This window comes from Dryobates pubescens, chromosome 8 (genome assembly GCF_014839835.1).
Source record: "Dryobates pubescens isolate bDryPub1 chromosome 8, bDryPub1.pri, whole genome shotgun sequence".
Classification (NCBI taxonomy): domain Eukaryota; kingdom Metazoa; phylum Chordata; class Aves; order Piciformes; family Picidae; genus Dryobates; species Dryobates pubescens.
In genome coordinates this window covers 35,321,120-35,336,720 of record NC_071619.1, presented here as the reverse complement: position 1 = coordinate 35,336,720, position 15,601 = coordinate 35,321,120, and the positions used below count along the sequence as shown (strand labels likewise).

At 45.2% G+C, this 15,601-nt stretch overlaps 1 protein-coding gene across 1 annotated transcript; it reads right to left on the bottom strand.

The window, feature by feature from the left end:
• Positions 1 to 4,529: 4,529 nt before the first annotated feature.
• Positions 4,530 to 9,392, bottom strand: CLDND1 (claudin domain containing 1). The gene is made up of 4 exons (XM_054163488.1): positions 9,095 to 9,392; positions 7,423 to 7,530; positions 6,657 to 6,794; positions 4,530 to 5,826 (listed from the first exon to the last, which is right to left on the bottom strand). The coding sequence occupies exons 1-4, from the start codon at positions 9,381 to 9,383 to the stop codon at positions 5,606 to 5,608; spliced, it is 756 nt and encodes a 251-aa protein (XP_054019463.1). The 5' UTR covers positions 9,384 to 9,392; the 3' UTR covers positions 4,530 to 5,605.
• Positions 9,393 to 15,601: the final 6,209 nt, after the last annotated feature.

Genomic DNA, 15,601 nt, shown 5'->3' with positions numbered 1-15,601 from the left:
CTTCAGAAACCTGGGGAAAGAAAGGTGGCTATTGAAAGAAATAATGAATTATTGTTTCTCAGAAGAGTTCTGATGAAGTGATAATTAATTTTCATCAAACCTTTGGTTTGTTGAAAATTTTCAGTCTTTACCTCAGAGAAAAAAAAACCCCAAGGCTAAAGATGCTTGGATCCCCTGCAAAAACCAATCATCATCTTCACTCCTGTCTGTGCACAGAAAGGATGGAGCAGAGAGATACCTGACACTCGTTGCTCCAACCTGATCAAGAAATAAAACACTGTCCCTAGGGTTATTCTCAAAAGCATCAATTTTAGAAGGGAGGAAGAGAGGAGAGCAGAATAAATTCTATTGCTGTCAGGTTCTTTTCAGCAGTCATCAGCTTGTATAAAGGTTTGGCATGGATCACCAGGCAGAGAGCTGCATGTGATAGGTTGGACTTGATGATCCCTGAGGCCTTTTCCAACCTGCTTAATTCTGTATTCTGAAGTGTAATTTTGCACATGGCTGTTATTGCCATATCCAGATACCTACAGAGTCTTCCAGTTGCAGAGCATCCATTCTTTCAGTGTCATGGATCTGAACCCAAACCTGAACAAAGGCTTCACTTTCCACTCTCTAGTTTTGTAAGCTGTAGCTTAAAAAGATAGGGCAAGATTAATATTCTACACCAACAGACGTCAGCAGTAAGCACCCTTACAAACCAGGTTACAAGGAAGCTCAAGCACAAAACTTGCTATTCCTGAGGAAATGGGGAGAAAACCCCAACAAACAAAAAAGGAGCTTCAAGATGTTATCCTCTCTGTTGAGATACACAATCTACTCAAGCAGGAAATACACAGAGATAGAGGTGGGCTGAGATGAGCTGCTGACATCTCAGAATTTCTTTGAATAGCAAGTGCTGGTTGAGTACACACAATGCTGGTGAGTAAAGAAGAGCTACTCAGAAGTCACTGCCTTGAATCAGAACTACAACAGCACTGCAAGAGACACACTGTGAGCTGGTACATAGCTTGATGCCAACCATAAGGGACAACAGGGGGAAAAAACCAAACCCAGCCAAAAAAACCCAAACACCTTTCTCAAAACACACTTCAGAGCATTTTGGATGAGGGAAGAAGGGGCATTCGTTATCACTGTAGCAAAAACTGCCACAGACCTTCCACAGGGAAAGGACAACCTGGCCAACAGACAATCCAGACAGAAAGCTAGACCACTACACACAGTTTCTGGCATGGCAAGAGATTACAAGGGCCCCTTGGGCCATCCAAGACACTGCTATCACTTGCACCCACAACATATTTTCCCTTTCCTAGGTGGTGAACTGTTCCCTGTACACAACTAAGTAATTCTTTGTTCTGCTCTATACTGCTGTAGTGTCAAACACCCCCAGTTCTCATGCTCAGTCTGACAGGACTTCTCCAGTTTCTCCTTTTCCTTTCATATACCTTCTTTTCGACTTTCACTGGCCCATGCAGCTAGTTAGAGATGTGTGCCATTTCCCCTGTGCACACAAACACAATAAGGACATCCCTTGTTTTCATCTCTTTCGATCTCACTGTAGGTATCTGCCTCATCCCCATCTCCAACACTGAACCTGTATCAGTGAACATCTCCCATGGGCAGCCCACAAAATATCAAGGTACATCAATCAGCCTTCAATCTCACCACTTTGTCCCAGAGTTGGACTGTTCTCCACTTTTTTGAGCAAGGGTGTCTGCATTTGCACATGCACGTGACCACAAACATACCCACAGCCCTCAAGCTCCTCCTGAATGCAGCCAAACTCTGAATGTGGCATGAGGAACCACCAGGGTGAAGGGCCTGTACCCCCATACTTTGTATGAGGGGTGTGTCTCAGTATTTGCTAGTGCACTTAACCACTTCTTTTATAGAATTACTCCATCCTCAGTGCCTACTCTGGTTTTTTGTTCTCCTCAACACCAGCAGTCTGAGAACTCTTCCTGCTCCCTTTGCACCTTGAGCAGAGTTACAAAGCAGGCCAGCTAGATGCATGCAGATCCACTACCCCAGACAACAGAGGGCTAACCCTCTTCCTGTATGAAACCTGCCTCTTCCTGAACTTTGTTTTTCATGAAGAAATCATTACACAAGAATGAAGGAAAAAAAACCAACCAACCAACAAAACCAAACCCTGAAAGGTCACCTTCATTTTAGTTAAGTGGCTCAAATCAAGGATCAATTAAAGCTTGTTTTCTTCATTTCAGGGCAGAGGAAAAAAAGCAGCCTTTATCTGAGACAGACAAAAGCAGGCAATCTTGGTTTTGCTGACAGTTAAAAACACAAAGGACTTGACAGTACCCCAAACATTTCATTTTCTCTCCATAACAATCCTTCTTTTGGAAGCAAGAAGGTTAACATTTGAAAACAGATTTACAGTTCAGAAAACCTGGTGTCTGGTAGAAGAGGAAGCACACAGGACTGCCATTGTTCAGATCAAGTGATCCGTGGCACAGCAATGCACCCTTGTCACCAAGAGGGCCAATGGTATCCTGGGGTGCATCAAGAAAAGTGTGTCCAGCAGGTCAAGGGAGGTTCTCCCCTCCCTCTACTCCACCCTGGTGAGACCACACCTGGAATACTGTGTCCAGCTCTGGGCTGCCCAGTTCAAGACAGACAGGGATCTACTGGAGAGAGTGCAACATAGAGCTGTGAGGATGACTGCAGGACTTGAACATCTCTCCTATGAGCAAAGACTGAGAGACCTGGGATTGTTTAGTCTTGAGAAGAGAAGGCTCAGAGGGAATCTCATGAATGTCTATAAATATCTGAGGGGTGGGTGTCAAGATGAAGGTGCCAGGCTCTTTTCGGTGGTGCCCAGTAATAGAACAAGGAACAATGGGTTTAAGGTGGAACACAGGAAGTTCCACCTCAACATGAGCAGAAACTTCTTTAAAAAGAGGGTGATAGGGCACTAGAACAGCCTGCCCAGAGAGCTTAAAGTTTCTCCTTCTCTGTAGACTTTCAAAACCTGCCTGGATGCACTCCTGTGTGGCCTGCCCTAGGTGATCCTGCTTTGGCAGAGGGGTTGGACTCAATGATCTCTAGAGGTCCCTAACTTTCTGTGATTAAAATCACACCTTATGTAATGCAAACAACCCCAAATGGTACTCAATGAGAGAGCCAGGCAAGGGTTCCTCTCAAATTGCAGAACCACACCTTCCAATCCTTTTGACTCAAGCTGAGGCTTGCATGCTCTATTATTTCTGACAAACAAGGCACGAGACCAGATGAGCAGATAGGCCTTATCTACCCAGATCAGAGATAAAAATCACTCTGAAAAAGCACTTGTATCAGTACACACCAGCTGCATGGATTTCCATTTACTCTCAGATATTGCACAAAAGTACCACATCCCTTATCATGGGGTTAGAATTGGCCCGGGCACTGTAAATAGGGAAAGAACCTGGTTTAAGAGGAAAGGTGAAAAAAATTACTCAACAGCAAGAGAATGAAGATAATCTTGAACAGCCTACTGCTGTTTCATTTTGCAAAGACTGAAAAGATAACAATAAAAAGAGAAGTAGGTTGATCCCTATCACACACTATTAAATAAATAAATACTTAAATACATGATACTAAGAGATGTCCCTGATTGTCAGGGAAGTGGTGACTGGGGCTGTTTGCTGGCCCAGCAAGCATGGCCTGGGTAGAAGCACCTACTGAAAAATCAAACAAACCTCCCACAGAATTATTATCAAAAAAAAGAAGAAGTAACAAAAACCCCCAAAACAAACCCAATCCAAAGCCAAGAACCCTGAACAAACAAAACAACAACAAAAAACCCCAACTAAAACATCCAAAAGCCAGCTGTGAGAGAACAATGCCAATTTCCATGCCATTCTCATCAGCAGTATTTCACAGAATCCTTGCCATCCCAGACATATTCATTTCTGTCAGGGTTTATTTCTTCTAAGACATAATTGTCCTGTTAGCCACGGAGAAAGGGGAAAAAAGGGGGGAATTAAGGCCTCAGAATTGAAGAATTCAGTCTTGGAACTTTTCTAGTTAAGAAGTGCCACTCAGTCTGGCTGAAGCTGTACTGATTTAGAAGAAATAAGTGCAGAAGCTGTGAACTAATTAAAAACCTTAGGGTGTTGCACCCCCCTCCCCCAGTGCTGAGCAGGAGAAAATTTTAAATTGGCAGGAGCCCAAGAATTTGATTTTTAAAAGAAACTAAACTACCCAAACATCTTTACATGCTTTAGTGGGGGTGGTGAGACACTGGAACTGGTGGCCCAGAGAGGTCATGCATGCCCCCTCCTTGGAGGCGTGCAAGGCCAGGCTGGATAAAAGCCTTGAGCAACCAGGTCTAGTGCAACGTATCCCTGCCCAGGGCAGAGGGCTTGGAACTGAAAGATCTTTAAGGTCCCTTCCAACCCAAACCAATCTATGAATCTTCATTTCTTAAACATTTCCCCTAGAACAAGAGCGTGATCTAGACTTCAGCATTTCTTTCCCCATGGAATATTCACTTCAGGCCATTCCCTCACCCTCCCATCAGATTAATGCAAAGTTGAAAATTTCTGATCCTTTTTATTCTTATTTTGTGGAAACAACAGGTTTAGGGCAAGATGGGGACAGAGCAGCACCTTTTAAAAAAACCAGGTTGTGTGCCATATAGGATAAACAAGCTTTAAAAAGTTAAGTTTATATATGTACATATACACACACACTAAACTAAAGTAAAAACAAACCTGTGAAGGGTCACTTTCAACACAAGAGAGAGGAAAGCCTTATTTCACAGCAAGCAAAAGCACCACAAGTTAAGATTAGAGTGCACAATCACGTACAGGGCAGATACCAAACTAGCCTGGGTCCTGGAAGCAGTGTAGCTAGAGCAGCACATAGCTCCACCTGGGCCAACTTATCCCACTCCTTGGCAAAGGCAAGTGCAGAGCCTGTGTTCAGGATGGTGTGCTGTGCTGGCACACTCACACCAGCTGCCCTTCTTGCATCAGTTTTGGCAGAAGCCATGAAAAGTAGTCAACTAGTGAGAGTAAGAGACCCAAAGCTAAGCTACCAGGACTGATCTAGCCACAGCATTTCCATAACAGAGGTTTCAGTTCCACTATGTCTCCTCGGTGCTCTCTGAGGGTACTGCCTGCTTGGGTCACACAGCAGACAACTCCTCATTGTTAATAATTTATTCACTGAAGCTCTCATTTTTGCCTCCCTTCATCCAGCCTTTTCCTATCTCTCTTCTACCCCACACCACTCCTATTTCCTCCAGGCTAACAGGGAGATAAAATTAGGAAGGGGCATGTACATCTAACCAAGGGGCCAGTCAACAACCAAATGAAACTTTAAAAATGACAGTAATTCTTACAAAAAAAAAAACCAACAAGAAAACAACCCCAAGGAAACAATTTAAAAACTTGTTCAAGTTCTGCAGACTTCTGGCAGAGTTTGGTCATTTAGCCCAGAGGTCTTTGTCTTCAGGGCCTGCAGGTGAAATTGTCTGACCTGGCAAGAAGCATGCAGTACAAGATAAAATTCTAACTAGAAGGTAGAAAAAAAATGTAGTAGTAAGGGCTGGGGGAAGAAGAGACCATGACATGGAAACCCAATCCTTGGGTAGCAGCACTCATGCTACACGGTAGGCTTTCAAGAGAGTGAATTCCTTTCTGTTGGTGCGAGCTGCCCAGATGAACAGAGCAGCTGCCATGAACTGCAAAGGTGCTGAGACACAGGCTAAGCAGAAAGACCAGCCAAATTCACCCCTCACATCGGCAGGCAGGGGCAGCTTCTTATGGAGCAGCTCAATCCCAGCTACGTAGCAGCCAACCAGGCCCAGTGTACAAAGCCCTGGGGAAGGAAGCAGCAAAGCAAAATGAACAAAGCACAATGACCTTTGGGCAGCCTTCCAGTACCTGAAGGGGGCCTACAGAGAAGCTGGAAAGGGACTTCTTCTTCGGGCCTATGGTGATAGGACAAGGGGCAATGGTTTTAAACTAGAGCAGAGTAGATTTAGACTGCACATCAAGAAGAAGGGAGCTGGGCTTGCTTAGCCTGGAGAAGAGGAGGCTCAGGGGAGACCTTATTGCTGTCGACAACTACCTGAAGGGAGGTTGTAGACAGGTGGGGGTTGGTCTCTTCTCCCAGGCAACCAGCACCAGAACAAGAGGACACAGTCTCAAGCTGCAGCAGAAGACGTTTAGGCTGCATGTTAGGAAGAAGTTCTTCACAGAGAGAGTTATTTGCCATTGGAATGTGCTGCCCAGGGAGGTGGTGCAGTCACCATCACTGGAGGTGTTTAAGAGGAGACTGAATGAGGCACTTGGTGCTATGGTTTAGTTGATAAGATGGTGCTGGGTTGGACTTGATGATCTCAAAGGTCTTTTCCAACCTGGTTAATTCTGTTCTATTCTATTCTATTCTGAAGGTGGTGAGACACTGGAAAGGGTTGCCCAGAAAAGCTGTGGGTGCCTCATCCCTGGAAGAGTTTAATATCAGACTGGATGAGGCTTTGAGCAATCTGGTTTAGTGGGAGGTGCCCCTGCCCATGGCAGAGGGGCTGGAACTAGATGATCTTTAAGGTCCCTTCCAACTGAAGCCATTCTATGGTTCACCACTTAAGTGCTCTGGCTGTCACTACATGCTTCTGGAGGAAGGAAGGGGGATGGCAAGAGACCTACCTGCTAGGAAATGGAGGACTCCAGTGGCAATGGCAGGATAAAGGCTGCGGCAGGCACAAGCACAGAGCCCAATCAGAGCCCCAAAGCACATGAGGCCAAGGCTGACAAAGGGCAGGAGAAACTGTAACCGCCAGAGATCTGTAGGTGAAAGAAACGCACAAAAAAAGTTTGCTGAAGAAGAGCTAGAAACTGAGATTCTTACACCATCATTGTGGCCTGAAATTGTACCTGAAACTGCACCAAACTGGTTTAGATTGGATATTGGGAAAAAGAGGTACTACAACAGGCTGCCCAGGGAGGTGGTGGAGTCTCTGTTCATGGAGCTGTTCAAGAAATGTGTTTGGGATGTGGTTTAATGCCCAGGGTGGTGTTAGGTCGATGGTTAGACTCTATGATCTCAGAGTCCTTTCCCAATCAAAACAGTGTTTAAATGTTTTCATATTATATTTGCTCCTATCCGTGCTGATTCTGCTTCATCAGATCTTCTACATTCATAGCCAGAAAGGGCCAGAGGCTCCACTAAAGTAGGAAGAACTTCATTTGCTGGCTTCCAAATTCCTATGTTGCATTCATGGGCAAAACCTTTACTAACACATCTAAGCTTTCCTTTCAAACTTTGACCTGCTGCCTGTGTTACTGTGAAAAAACCCCAATAAATGCCAAGCAAGACACAGGTGCTTTCCTCACTGGTGACTGTGTGTGTAAAATGCCTCCCTTTTTTTTCCCCATCCCACTTGTTTACCTGCCAGCATTGAAAGACACTTACAAGTTCGATTCAAATCTGTGCCACTGTTGTGATTTCCAGGCTCTATGTACTTCTCCATAAACTGATCAGAGAGGGAAAAACTGATGCAGTTTGTAGTCATATCAGTTTCTGGGGGGAAAAAAAGGAGAAAAAAAAATACTGTTAGATGTCTCCCTAGCATACTCCCCTTCAGGTCCTCCTTTGCCAATCATTTTAAGCTGGTAAGGTCCTTAGAGAAAAAAAATAGAGGAAAAAAAATCATTTTAGAGAAAAAATTACCTCTCAAAATAATCTGTGGGATGAGGGAGATATGTACAATGAGGGAGAACACTGAAACAGGCAGAGTTGGGCCTGTTCAGTCTGCAGATGAGAAGGCTCTGAGGTGACCTAATTGTGGCCTTCCAGTATCTGAAGGGGGCCTACAAGAAGGCTGGGGAGGGACTTCTCAGGATCTCAGGTACTGATAGGACTAGGGGGAATGGAATGAAGCTGGAGGTGGGGAGATTCAGGCTGAACCTAAGGAGGAAGTTCTTTACCATAAGAGTGGTGAAGCCCTGGAATGGGTTGTCCAGGGAGGTGGTTGAGGCCCCATGCCTGGAGGTGTTTAAGACCAGGCTGGGTGAGGCTCTGGCCAGCCTGATCTAGTGTGAGGTGTCCCTGCCCATGGCAGGGGGGTTGGAACTAGATGATCCTTGTGGTCCCTTCCAACCCTGACTGATACTATGATAATCTTCAAACTTACCTCAGTTATCCACAGAGAACTAGGCCATGCTTGACAGACTGGGAAAGAAATATAGCATAGGATGCTCAACTATGTTATCACATAGTCTTGTACTTAAGAGTCCCTTAAAAAAGCTGTGTGTATCTCCATGTGCAGAATGTATTATCACACTAAACATCTCACTCAAAAATGGGACAGAAAGCACTATTTAAAGCACAGAAAAATACTTGCTTCTTTAAATTTCTCCCTATGTTATGCCTCAGATTTTGCTTCTAGAACACTACTGAGTAGTTTTAATGTTCCTGTAAAGTAAGAATTTTCATTAGAGAGAAATAGGACCAAAAAAAGAGTATTCAATGTAATGCCTTTTCTCCAGAGGAGTATTTTTAAGTGTGTTCTAAATGATGGGCTTCACACTCCCCACCAAACACCCAAAATCTACTCTGAAATGATTGCTCATCACAGTGTTTTAGCCCCCAACCACTGTGAACAACAGTAAAAATACTTTTTTTCACAGCCAGCACTATGGCACAAGAAATGCAACATGTGCTGAGGCAACAGTGGGACATTTGTGACAAGTGAGCAAAGTGAACAACTAACTAAAAGGAGTGATTGCCCCCTTGATAAATTACTATCTTTATGCCACTGACGGATCCCAGGGCTGCTCCTGAAAGGACAGTGACTGGCAAAGCAACTGTAACTGTAGTCCCCATTGGAAAGGAGATGAAAAAAAAACAAACACAACAAAGTTATACCACACTAAATTTAGATCAAGTATCACGTGTCAGATGCAAAGTGTGCGACACTGACAGCCACAGACTACTCTGCCTTTCTCGTCGTTAAATATTTAGACCGGCTTTATTAAAAAACACAACACACAAGCTAGAAGTGAGCCAAGAGTATGTTCTGAAGAAGTTAGCACATGCCAACTAGGGAAGCAAGCTAGGGAAGCAATAATTGCTCTGGAGATACCTGGTGGGCTGTACCAGTGCGAGTTTTTGGGTACGGTGATACACCTCCGCCACAATCCAACCGTGCCGTTGCACCTGAAGAGCGCATCTGTGTAGGTCTTCTCATCTGCCTCCTCGCTGATAAATTCCTCCCAGATGCTCCTACCAGCTTCACTAACGTTCTCAGCTGGGAGCAGGGTGTGGTATTCGTACCAGAAGTCAGTGCCAATGGAAGCTGCCATATAGATGGTGGAGATGAGGCTGAGCACACAAGCTATTACTAGCGCTGTCGCAAAGCGGTTGTCCATCATTGCGCCCTCCTCACTATAAGGAAAGAGGACAAGTGAGTAACTCCTCTGACAGTAAAGGCAAAGTTACCCTAGCAGTGTCAAAACTGTGACACAGAATCATGGAATGGTGTGGGTTGGAAGGGACCTTAAAGGTCATCCAGTTCCAAACCCCCTCCCCACAGTGGGCAGGGAGACCTCCCCACTAGACCTGGATGCTCAAGACCTCATCCAATCTGGCCTTGAGCACCTCCAGGGAGGGAGCATCCACACACACCCTCCCTGGGGCAACCTGTTCCAGTGTCTCACCATCCTCTCATTGTAAAGAATTTCTTTCTGATATCCAGTCTAAATCTGCCCTCCTCAAGCTTCAATCAATTCCCTCTCATCCTATCATTACAAGCCCTTGTAAAAAGCCCCTTCCCAGCTTTCCTGTAGGCCCCCATCAGATACTGGAAGGCCAGTGTGTCACCACGATGAAGTCCCTTCAAGCAGCATGATAGAAATGCCAAATACAATAGTTAGAAATGTCATTTCACTTTGGCATGAGGAATATGCATTGTTTCAAATGTCAAATCCTTGTCTTTGTATTTTCTATGTGTACATGTCAGGTGTATTTAACCTGGTGTGGGCATTCTTCAGGAGAAAGTAAATCTATGTAAATATGGACATCTACATCCCTGATCAGAAAAGTGTATAAAGCTTAAGGAGAAAGTACTCAAAGCCAAACATACACAATAAGAAGGTTGTAGTGGGATGGGTGTCAATCTCTTCTCCCTAGTAGCAAGTGATAAGGACAAGAGGAAATGGCCTCAAGTTGGACCAGGGGAGGTTTAGATTGGATATTAGAAGAAACTTGGTCACTGAAAGGGTTATTAAACACTGCAATAGGCTCCCCAAGGAGGTGGTTGAATACACATCCCTGGAGGTATTTAAAAGGCAGAGATGTGGTGCCGAGGGACATGGTTTAGCACCAGCCTTGGTAGATAGATAACGGTCAGAGTCCATGATCTTAAAGGTCTTTTCCAACTGAAATGATTCTAAGATTCCTCTCATGCCACATCCCCTCAGGAAATGCATACTTTCCTTTTCCAACATGCTGGAATCAAAGGAACTCAGAATGAGCCTACTGTGCTGGTGAGCATCCACTGGATCTGTGATTTCAGGACACGGGTATCACCTTCCTCCCAGCCACGTGGAGCTAGCTTTTCTCTCTGTGACAGCAACTGACAGAGCAACAGCCAACTCTGCCCCCAAAGCAGATGGCACAGCTCACTGCCATTTGTGATCCTGACTACAGGGAACCACGGAGAATCCATCCAGAGCACCCAGGCAGAAGACTTATCTTTCCTTAAGAGATTACCAAGGGTAGAAGTTATTTTTAGCCTGCCATCCCATACGGCTTTTACAGCTTGTATTTACAGCAAAGATAAGAACCACAAGCATGCCAAAAAAGCTCTTCCAGACTGTTCACAAAGGGCAGCCATGCCAAGGTGTTGGAATGCCTTGAGGGAAGACAAAAAAAACCCCACCAAAACTCCATATCTAAGCACTAGAGACAGAACATGAAGGAAACACTGAAAGACAAATTGAGAAAACTATGTTCAATGCTTCAATAATGCCACACTATATAGAGTGGTATTTCTGAAGAACTAAAAATGCAGGTGGGGTGCTCTGTTCCATGGTAACAAGATGACAAGAACTTTCAAAACTGAAAGGCCTTCACATGCTGTCATGAGGGCTTTGCTCTGGCTCTTTGTATTGGGGTCATTTATGCACTCCTTTGCAGGGTCATGGTCACAAATGGTGTAGATCCAGGGTCAAAGCAGGCATGGGAAAACACAGCCAGCACACATGCTTATGCTTATGACAATATTGTGACTTTAATGAGGAACTGATTGGATTGCTGACACATGAAACCTTTTGCAGATAGTACAATATGTCAGAGGACTCTCTGATGCCTGTTGTTCTCCTGCATTTTTTGTGCTTGATTACATTTATGAATTATGATGAATCAGGCTTGATGTACTTGCCAAAAGAACAACAACAAAAGAATTCACTTGAGTTAGCTCAGCAGCTAGAGCTAGTCTGGTGACATGAGCTACTATATAATCAGCTCTTCTCTAGTGCTTATTCTACCTCCTTTCTCCCACATACTTTGATCAAAATATTTTGGCCTTGTTTCCTTGCAACTGAATGAACCACAACTGGAAACATGAGATAAAACATGAGTGCTCAGGTCAGACTTGCCAGTAAGAAGTTCTGAACTATGAAATAAGGTGCAAATTAAAGCAGGGAGTTTCAAAGGCACTGATACTTGCTGCTAATAATGCCATTCTTATTTCTTTTCCCTCCCATATGCCTGTCTCTTTGGCTGAAACTGGCTGACAAGAATTAGGGAGGAGACATGATGTGCACCCTTATCATTCCCTAAGCTTAATTTCCATATTAAATGAAGCACGTTCCCTGTAATACCCACCCTGGAACTGCATCCTTAGCAAGGAGCAAGAACAGAGCTGATTCTGGGTGAACTGACAAGCAGTACCCATTTGAAAAAAGAGCAGAGGCTACATAACAAAACTGTAATTAAATAATAACCTACAAACTGTGAACTTTTATAAGCTAGCACAAATAGTGAGAGGGAGAAAACATTGTATCTGGACTTATTTATCTAAAAGTCCAGACTTGAGAGTAAATTCTCTGTGCAGCATTTAATTCTCCTTTATGTACTTCCATTATCCTTTGATACCCTGGCATCCAGTTCAAGGTACAAAGCACACTGGACAAGCAGAACAGGGAGGGCAAGTTGCTGTATGGATCTGACCTCGCTGAGGGGTCCCGCCCCCTTCACCACACAAACAGTGGAAGTGGCATCTCCACCAAAGCTGTGTTGTCTGGCTTCTGCTCAGCTGAGCTCTCAGAGCTGAGCAGATCCTCTGGCAACTCACTCTTAGGGCAAGCAGCAGAACAGGCTGGTGAGCAGGCTGGTCTGGATTTTCCACTGTATTGCAGTCACATTCACTGCAAGACAAACCCTTGGCAACAGACTCCTCACTTTGGAAAGGGCTTTCTCTGGAAGGAGGAATTGCAAGAACCTACAAGCTCCATCCTCACAGCAGTGTCTGGCCAAAAAGAATGTAAGCAGAGCGTTACTGGGCCATTGGTTTGCTGCCACTGCCTTTTAATTTAAATGTTTACAATGACAAAGTCACAGCATCATAGAATCATAGAATCAATAAGGTTGGAAAAGACCTCAAAGATCATCAAGTCCAACCTGTAAGTCCCATCAGCTTTGTACCTAACATAAGAACTAAAAGAACAGGCTCAAAAATCTTACTTTCAGATATAACACCCCTACTGCCAGGTACAGAACACTGGTGCTGGAAATATCCCTATGAGAGCATCATGAAAATGCAACCACAGACCTTCTGGCCAGCCTTCTGTTCATTGGCAAACAGTGGGCTTTGCAGAGCTGATGTCAGATGGCAACCAAGAGCAGATTAGCAGCAAAATGAAGGGTTAAACACTAATCAGTAAATTGAATCATTGTCTAGTGTTCATTACATAGTTGGTAAATGGGACATGGCTATGTATTGATGTTCAACCCCAGTAATGCACAGCTCCAGGGACAGGTAGAAAGCAGCTGAGGTGACTATAATCCCCAAAATGAAGCAAGTGGCTTTCTGTGGCATTTGTCCCAGAAACAGCACACAGAGATTTTCAGTACAGACAAGGCAAGAGCACACCCCCAATTCCTTATAATAAAAGTCCCCTCAAAGCTTCTGCCTAACACTTCAACCAGTTACAGAAAAGATGAAGAACTCTACGACACTTCAGGCAAATTCTGAACTAGAAGTTCTTCCTACCACAATGTAGTAGACTGGACTACCCTGGCTCATTCACTGTGTATATTCTATGCATCTTCATCTACAGTAGACACATCCCCACTTAAATAAGGTGTCCTCCCCTCTGCTAAAGAGACAGTTCCAGCCCCGGGCAGAGCTCAGTGGCTATTGTAAACACAGTCAGTAAGAAACAGTTGCCAGAGAAGGCCATGAAGACAGACAATGCATATTTACCAGCTTATGCCACACTCTACAAAAGGTTCTATACAGGTGCCTCAGAATAAGCTTACTTACCAACAATAACATTATTACTACTACCACCAGTGATGACATTGGTTACAAACATGTAAAGACAGATAATAAACAGAAATACTTTGCCTTTATAGGCTGCCAGCAAGATCCTTCATTGTTTTCACAAAAGCCTTGTGCATATGGCACTGCCAGTACGATTTTTCTTAACAGTAGAAGCTATTTCAAACAAGTTATGGCTGAAACTAAGCTATGCAATGAACTTAAGACAACACAAGGCAGCAATAACCAGGCACTCAAACAAGAAGTGCTTCACAGGATGTTACACTTAAATACATAATTTTTTAAACGTTGAGACATAACAGTTTCAAAGCACCAGTTGATAAAAGGGAAGGCAAAGGACAAACTATCAGGGTCATTCAAAGGAATGACTAGATGCATGCCCCTCATAGAAGGGAAAAAAAAGAGCAAGAAAAGACACAGAAAAGAATAAAAGCAAGTATTCTGGGGAAAAAAAAATCATTAACTGCTACCACCAAAGAATGGATAAACATTTTAAGAAGTTACTGCACCATGGCAGAAGGGAATATAAAATCATGCCTATTTCTATCTTATTACAGCGTGACTCCCCTCAGCCAACAGCGGGTCACCAGCTTCAAGAAACCTTTCACCTGACATCACAAAAGAGGAAGGCTGTGTTTGCTGGCACTTTCTCAGAAAGCATGCCTGCTACCTGACAGCTCTATGGGAAAGCAGAAGAGGTAGAAAGCTTATAAGAAGGTGTAAAGGTGAGGCTGGCAAGACTACCGAACAGGATCTTCCTTTTAATACTCAGGGCAACAGGGGGTTATGAAAGGATGTTACCAAACAGTGGGGTATTTTTTACCTTCAGAGGTCCTCAGCGTCCCTCAGGACACACAGCTCAAATGATTCCAGGTCACTTCAGAGACACAATGTTGTTTGTGTCTTGTGGCAAGTGGAGAGCATGAAATGCGAACTTCCCATCTGCCCTAACTGTTCCATTCATTCAGCTGCTTCAACACCACCAGCTCACAAAAAGTGACCTAGAAGTAGAAGGCAAAGCAAACAGTCTGAGATGATCACTTCACTTAGAAATTATTTCACCGAAATCTCCCAGTGTTACTCATTAAGAAAAAAATATTAAGAAGGAGGGTGGGGGTATGGAAATTTACTTCAAAAGCTCTTAGGCCAACAGCACCCTGCCCCACCGGGATCAGTGCTGCACATGGGCGCCTAGCAGGCAGCGCCGGCTGTACGGACGCCTCTCGCCCCGTGCGAACGCCGAGCTCCACAGCTGCTCACTACCCGGGCCGCGCTCCGGTACCAGCCGCAGCCGCCCAAGCGGTGCCCACACGCTTCACCGCAAGACGAGGCAGGGGCCAGGCCGTCTGCCCTTTCTCTTTCCCTCCCCTCGCCCCCCTTGCTCCGGCCTCTCAGGCGACAGCCCTGCCACGGAGAGCAACCGCCCCCGCGGCACCGGGAGCTGCCACCGGGGCCGTCGGCAGCAGCCAACCCGAGGAAATTGCCTCGGCCCCCACACCTCTGAAGCCCCCCTCCCACACTCCGGTCGCAACGACCCCGGCCCGGCGCGACACCCACCGCCCATCGCCGGCTCACACCCCCAGCCCCGCCGCTCCGCTTCCGCCCCGCGGTGCTGAGGGACAGGGCTGCGCCCCGCCGCGCCGGGCGCCCTGGGGGATGTAGTTCTGCCGCCCTCTTCCGCCATGGCCCAGCCGCACCATGGGAGATGTAGTTCTCCACTCTGCCCGGCGCCGCCACCATGCCGGCTGCCGGCTGTGTCATAGAATCACAGAACGGCTTCAGTTGCAAGGGACCTTAAAATCATCTATTTCCCATGCCCCTGGCAGGGGCAGAGACACCTCCCACTGCACCAGATTGCTCAAAGACTGTCTGTGGCTTTTTTCATGTTGTAATATGCTGCCTGCCCTACAGGAGAATTTGACAAACAAACAAATCTATGCCCTGAGTCCAATAGAAATGGTAGTAAATATTCATAAAGCCACCTGTGAACTAATATGCAGACAGAAGCCAGGAAGAAGCTGTGAGTAAGCAAAAAAGTAGCAACAGCTTTACCAGCGTTCTTCTGACAGGATAAAAGTAAGGCTC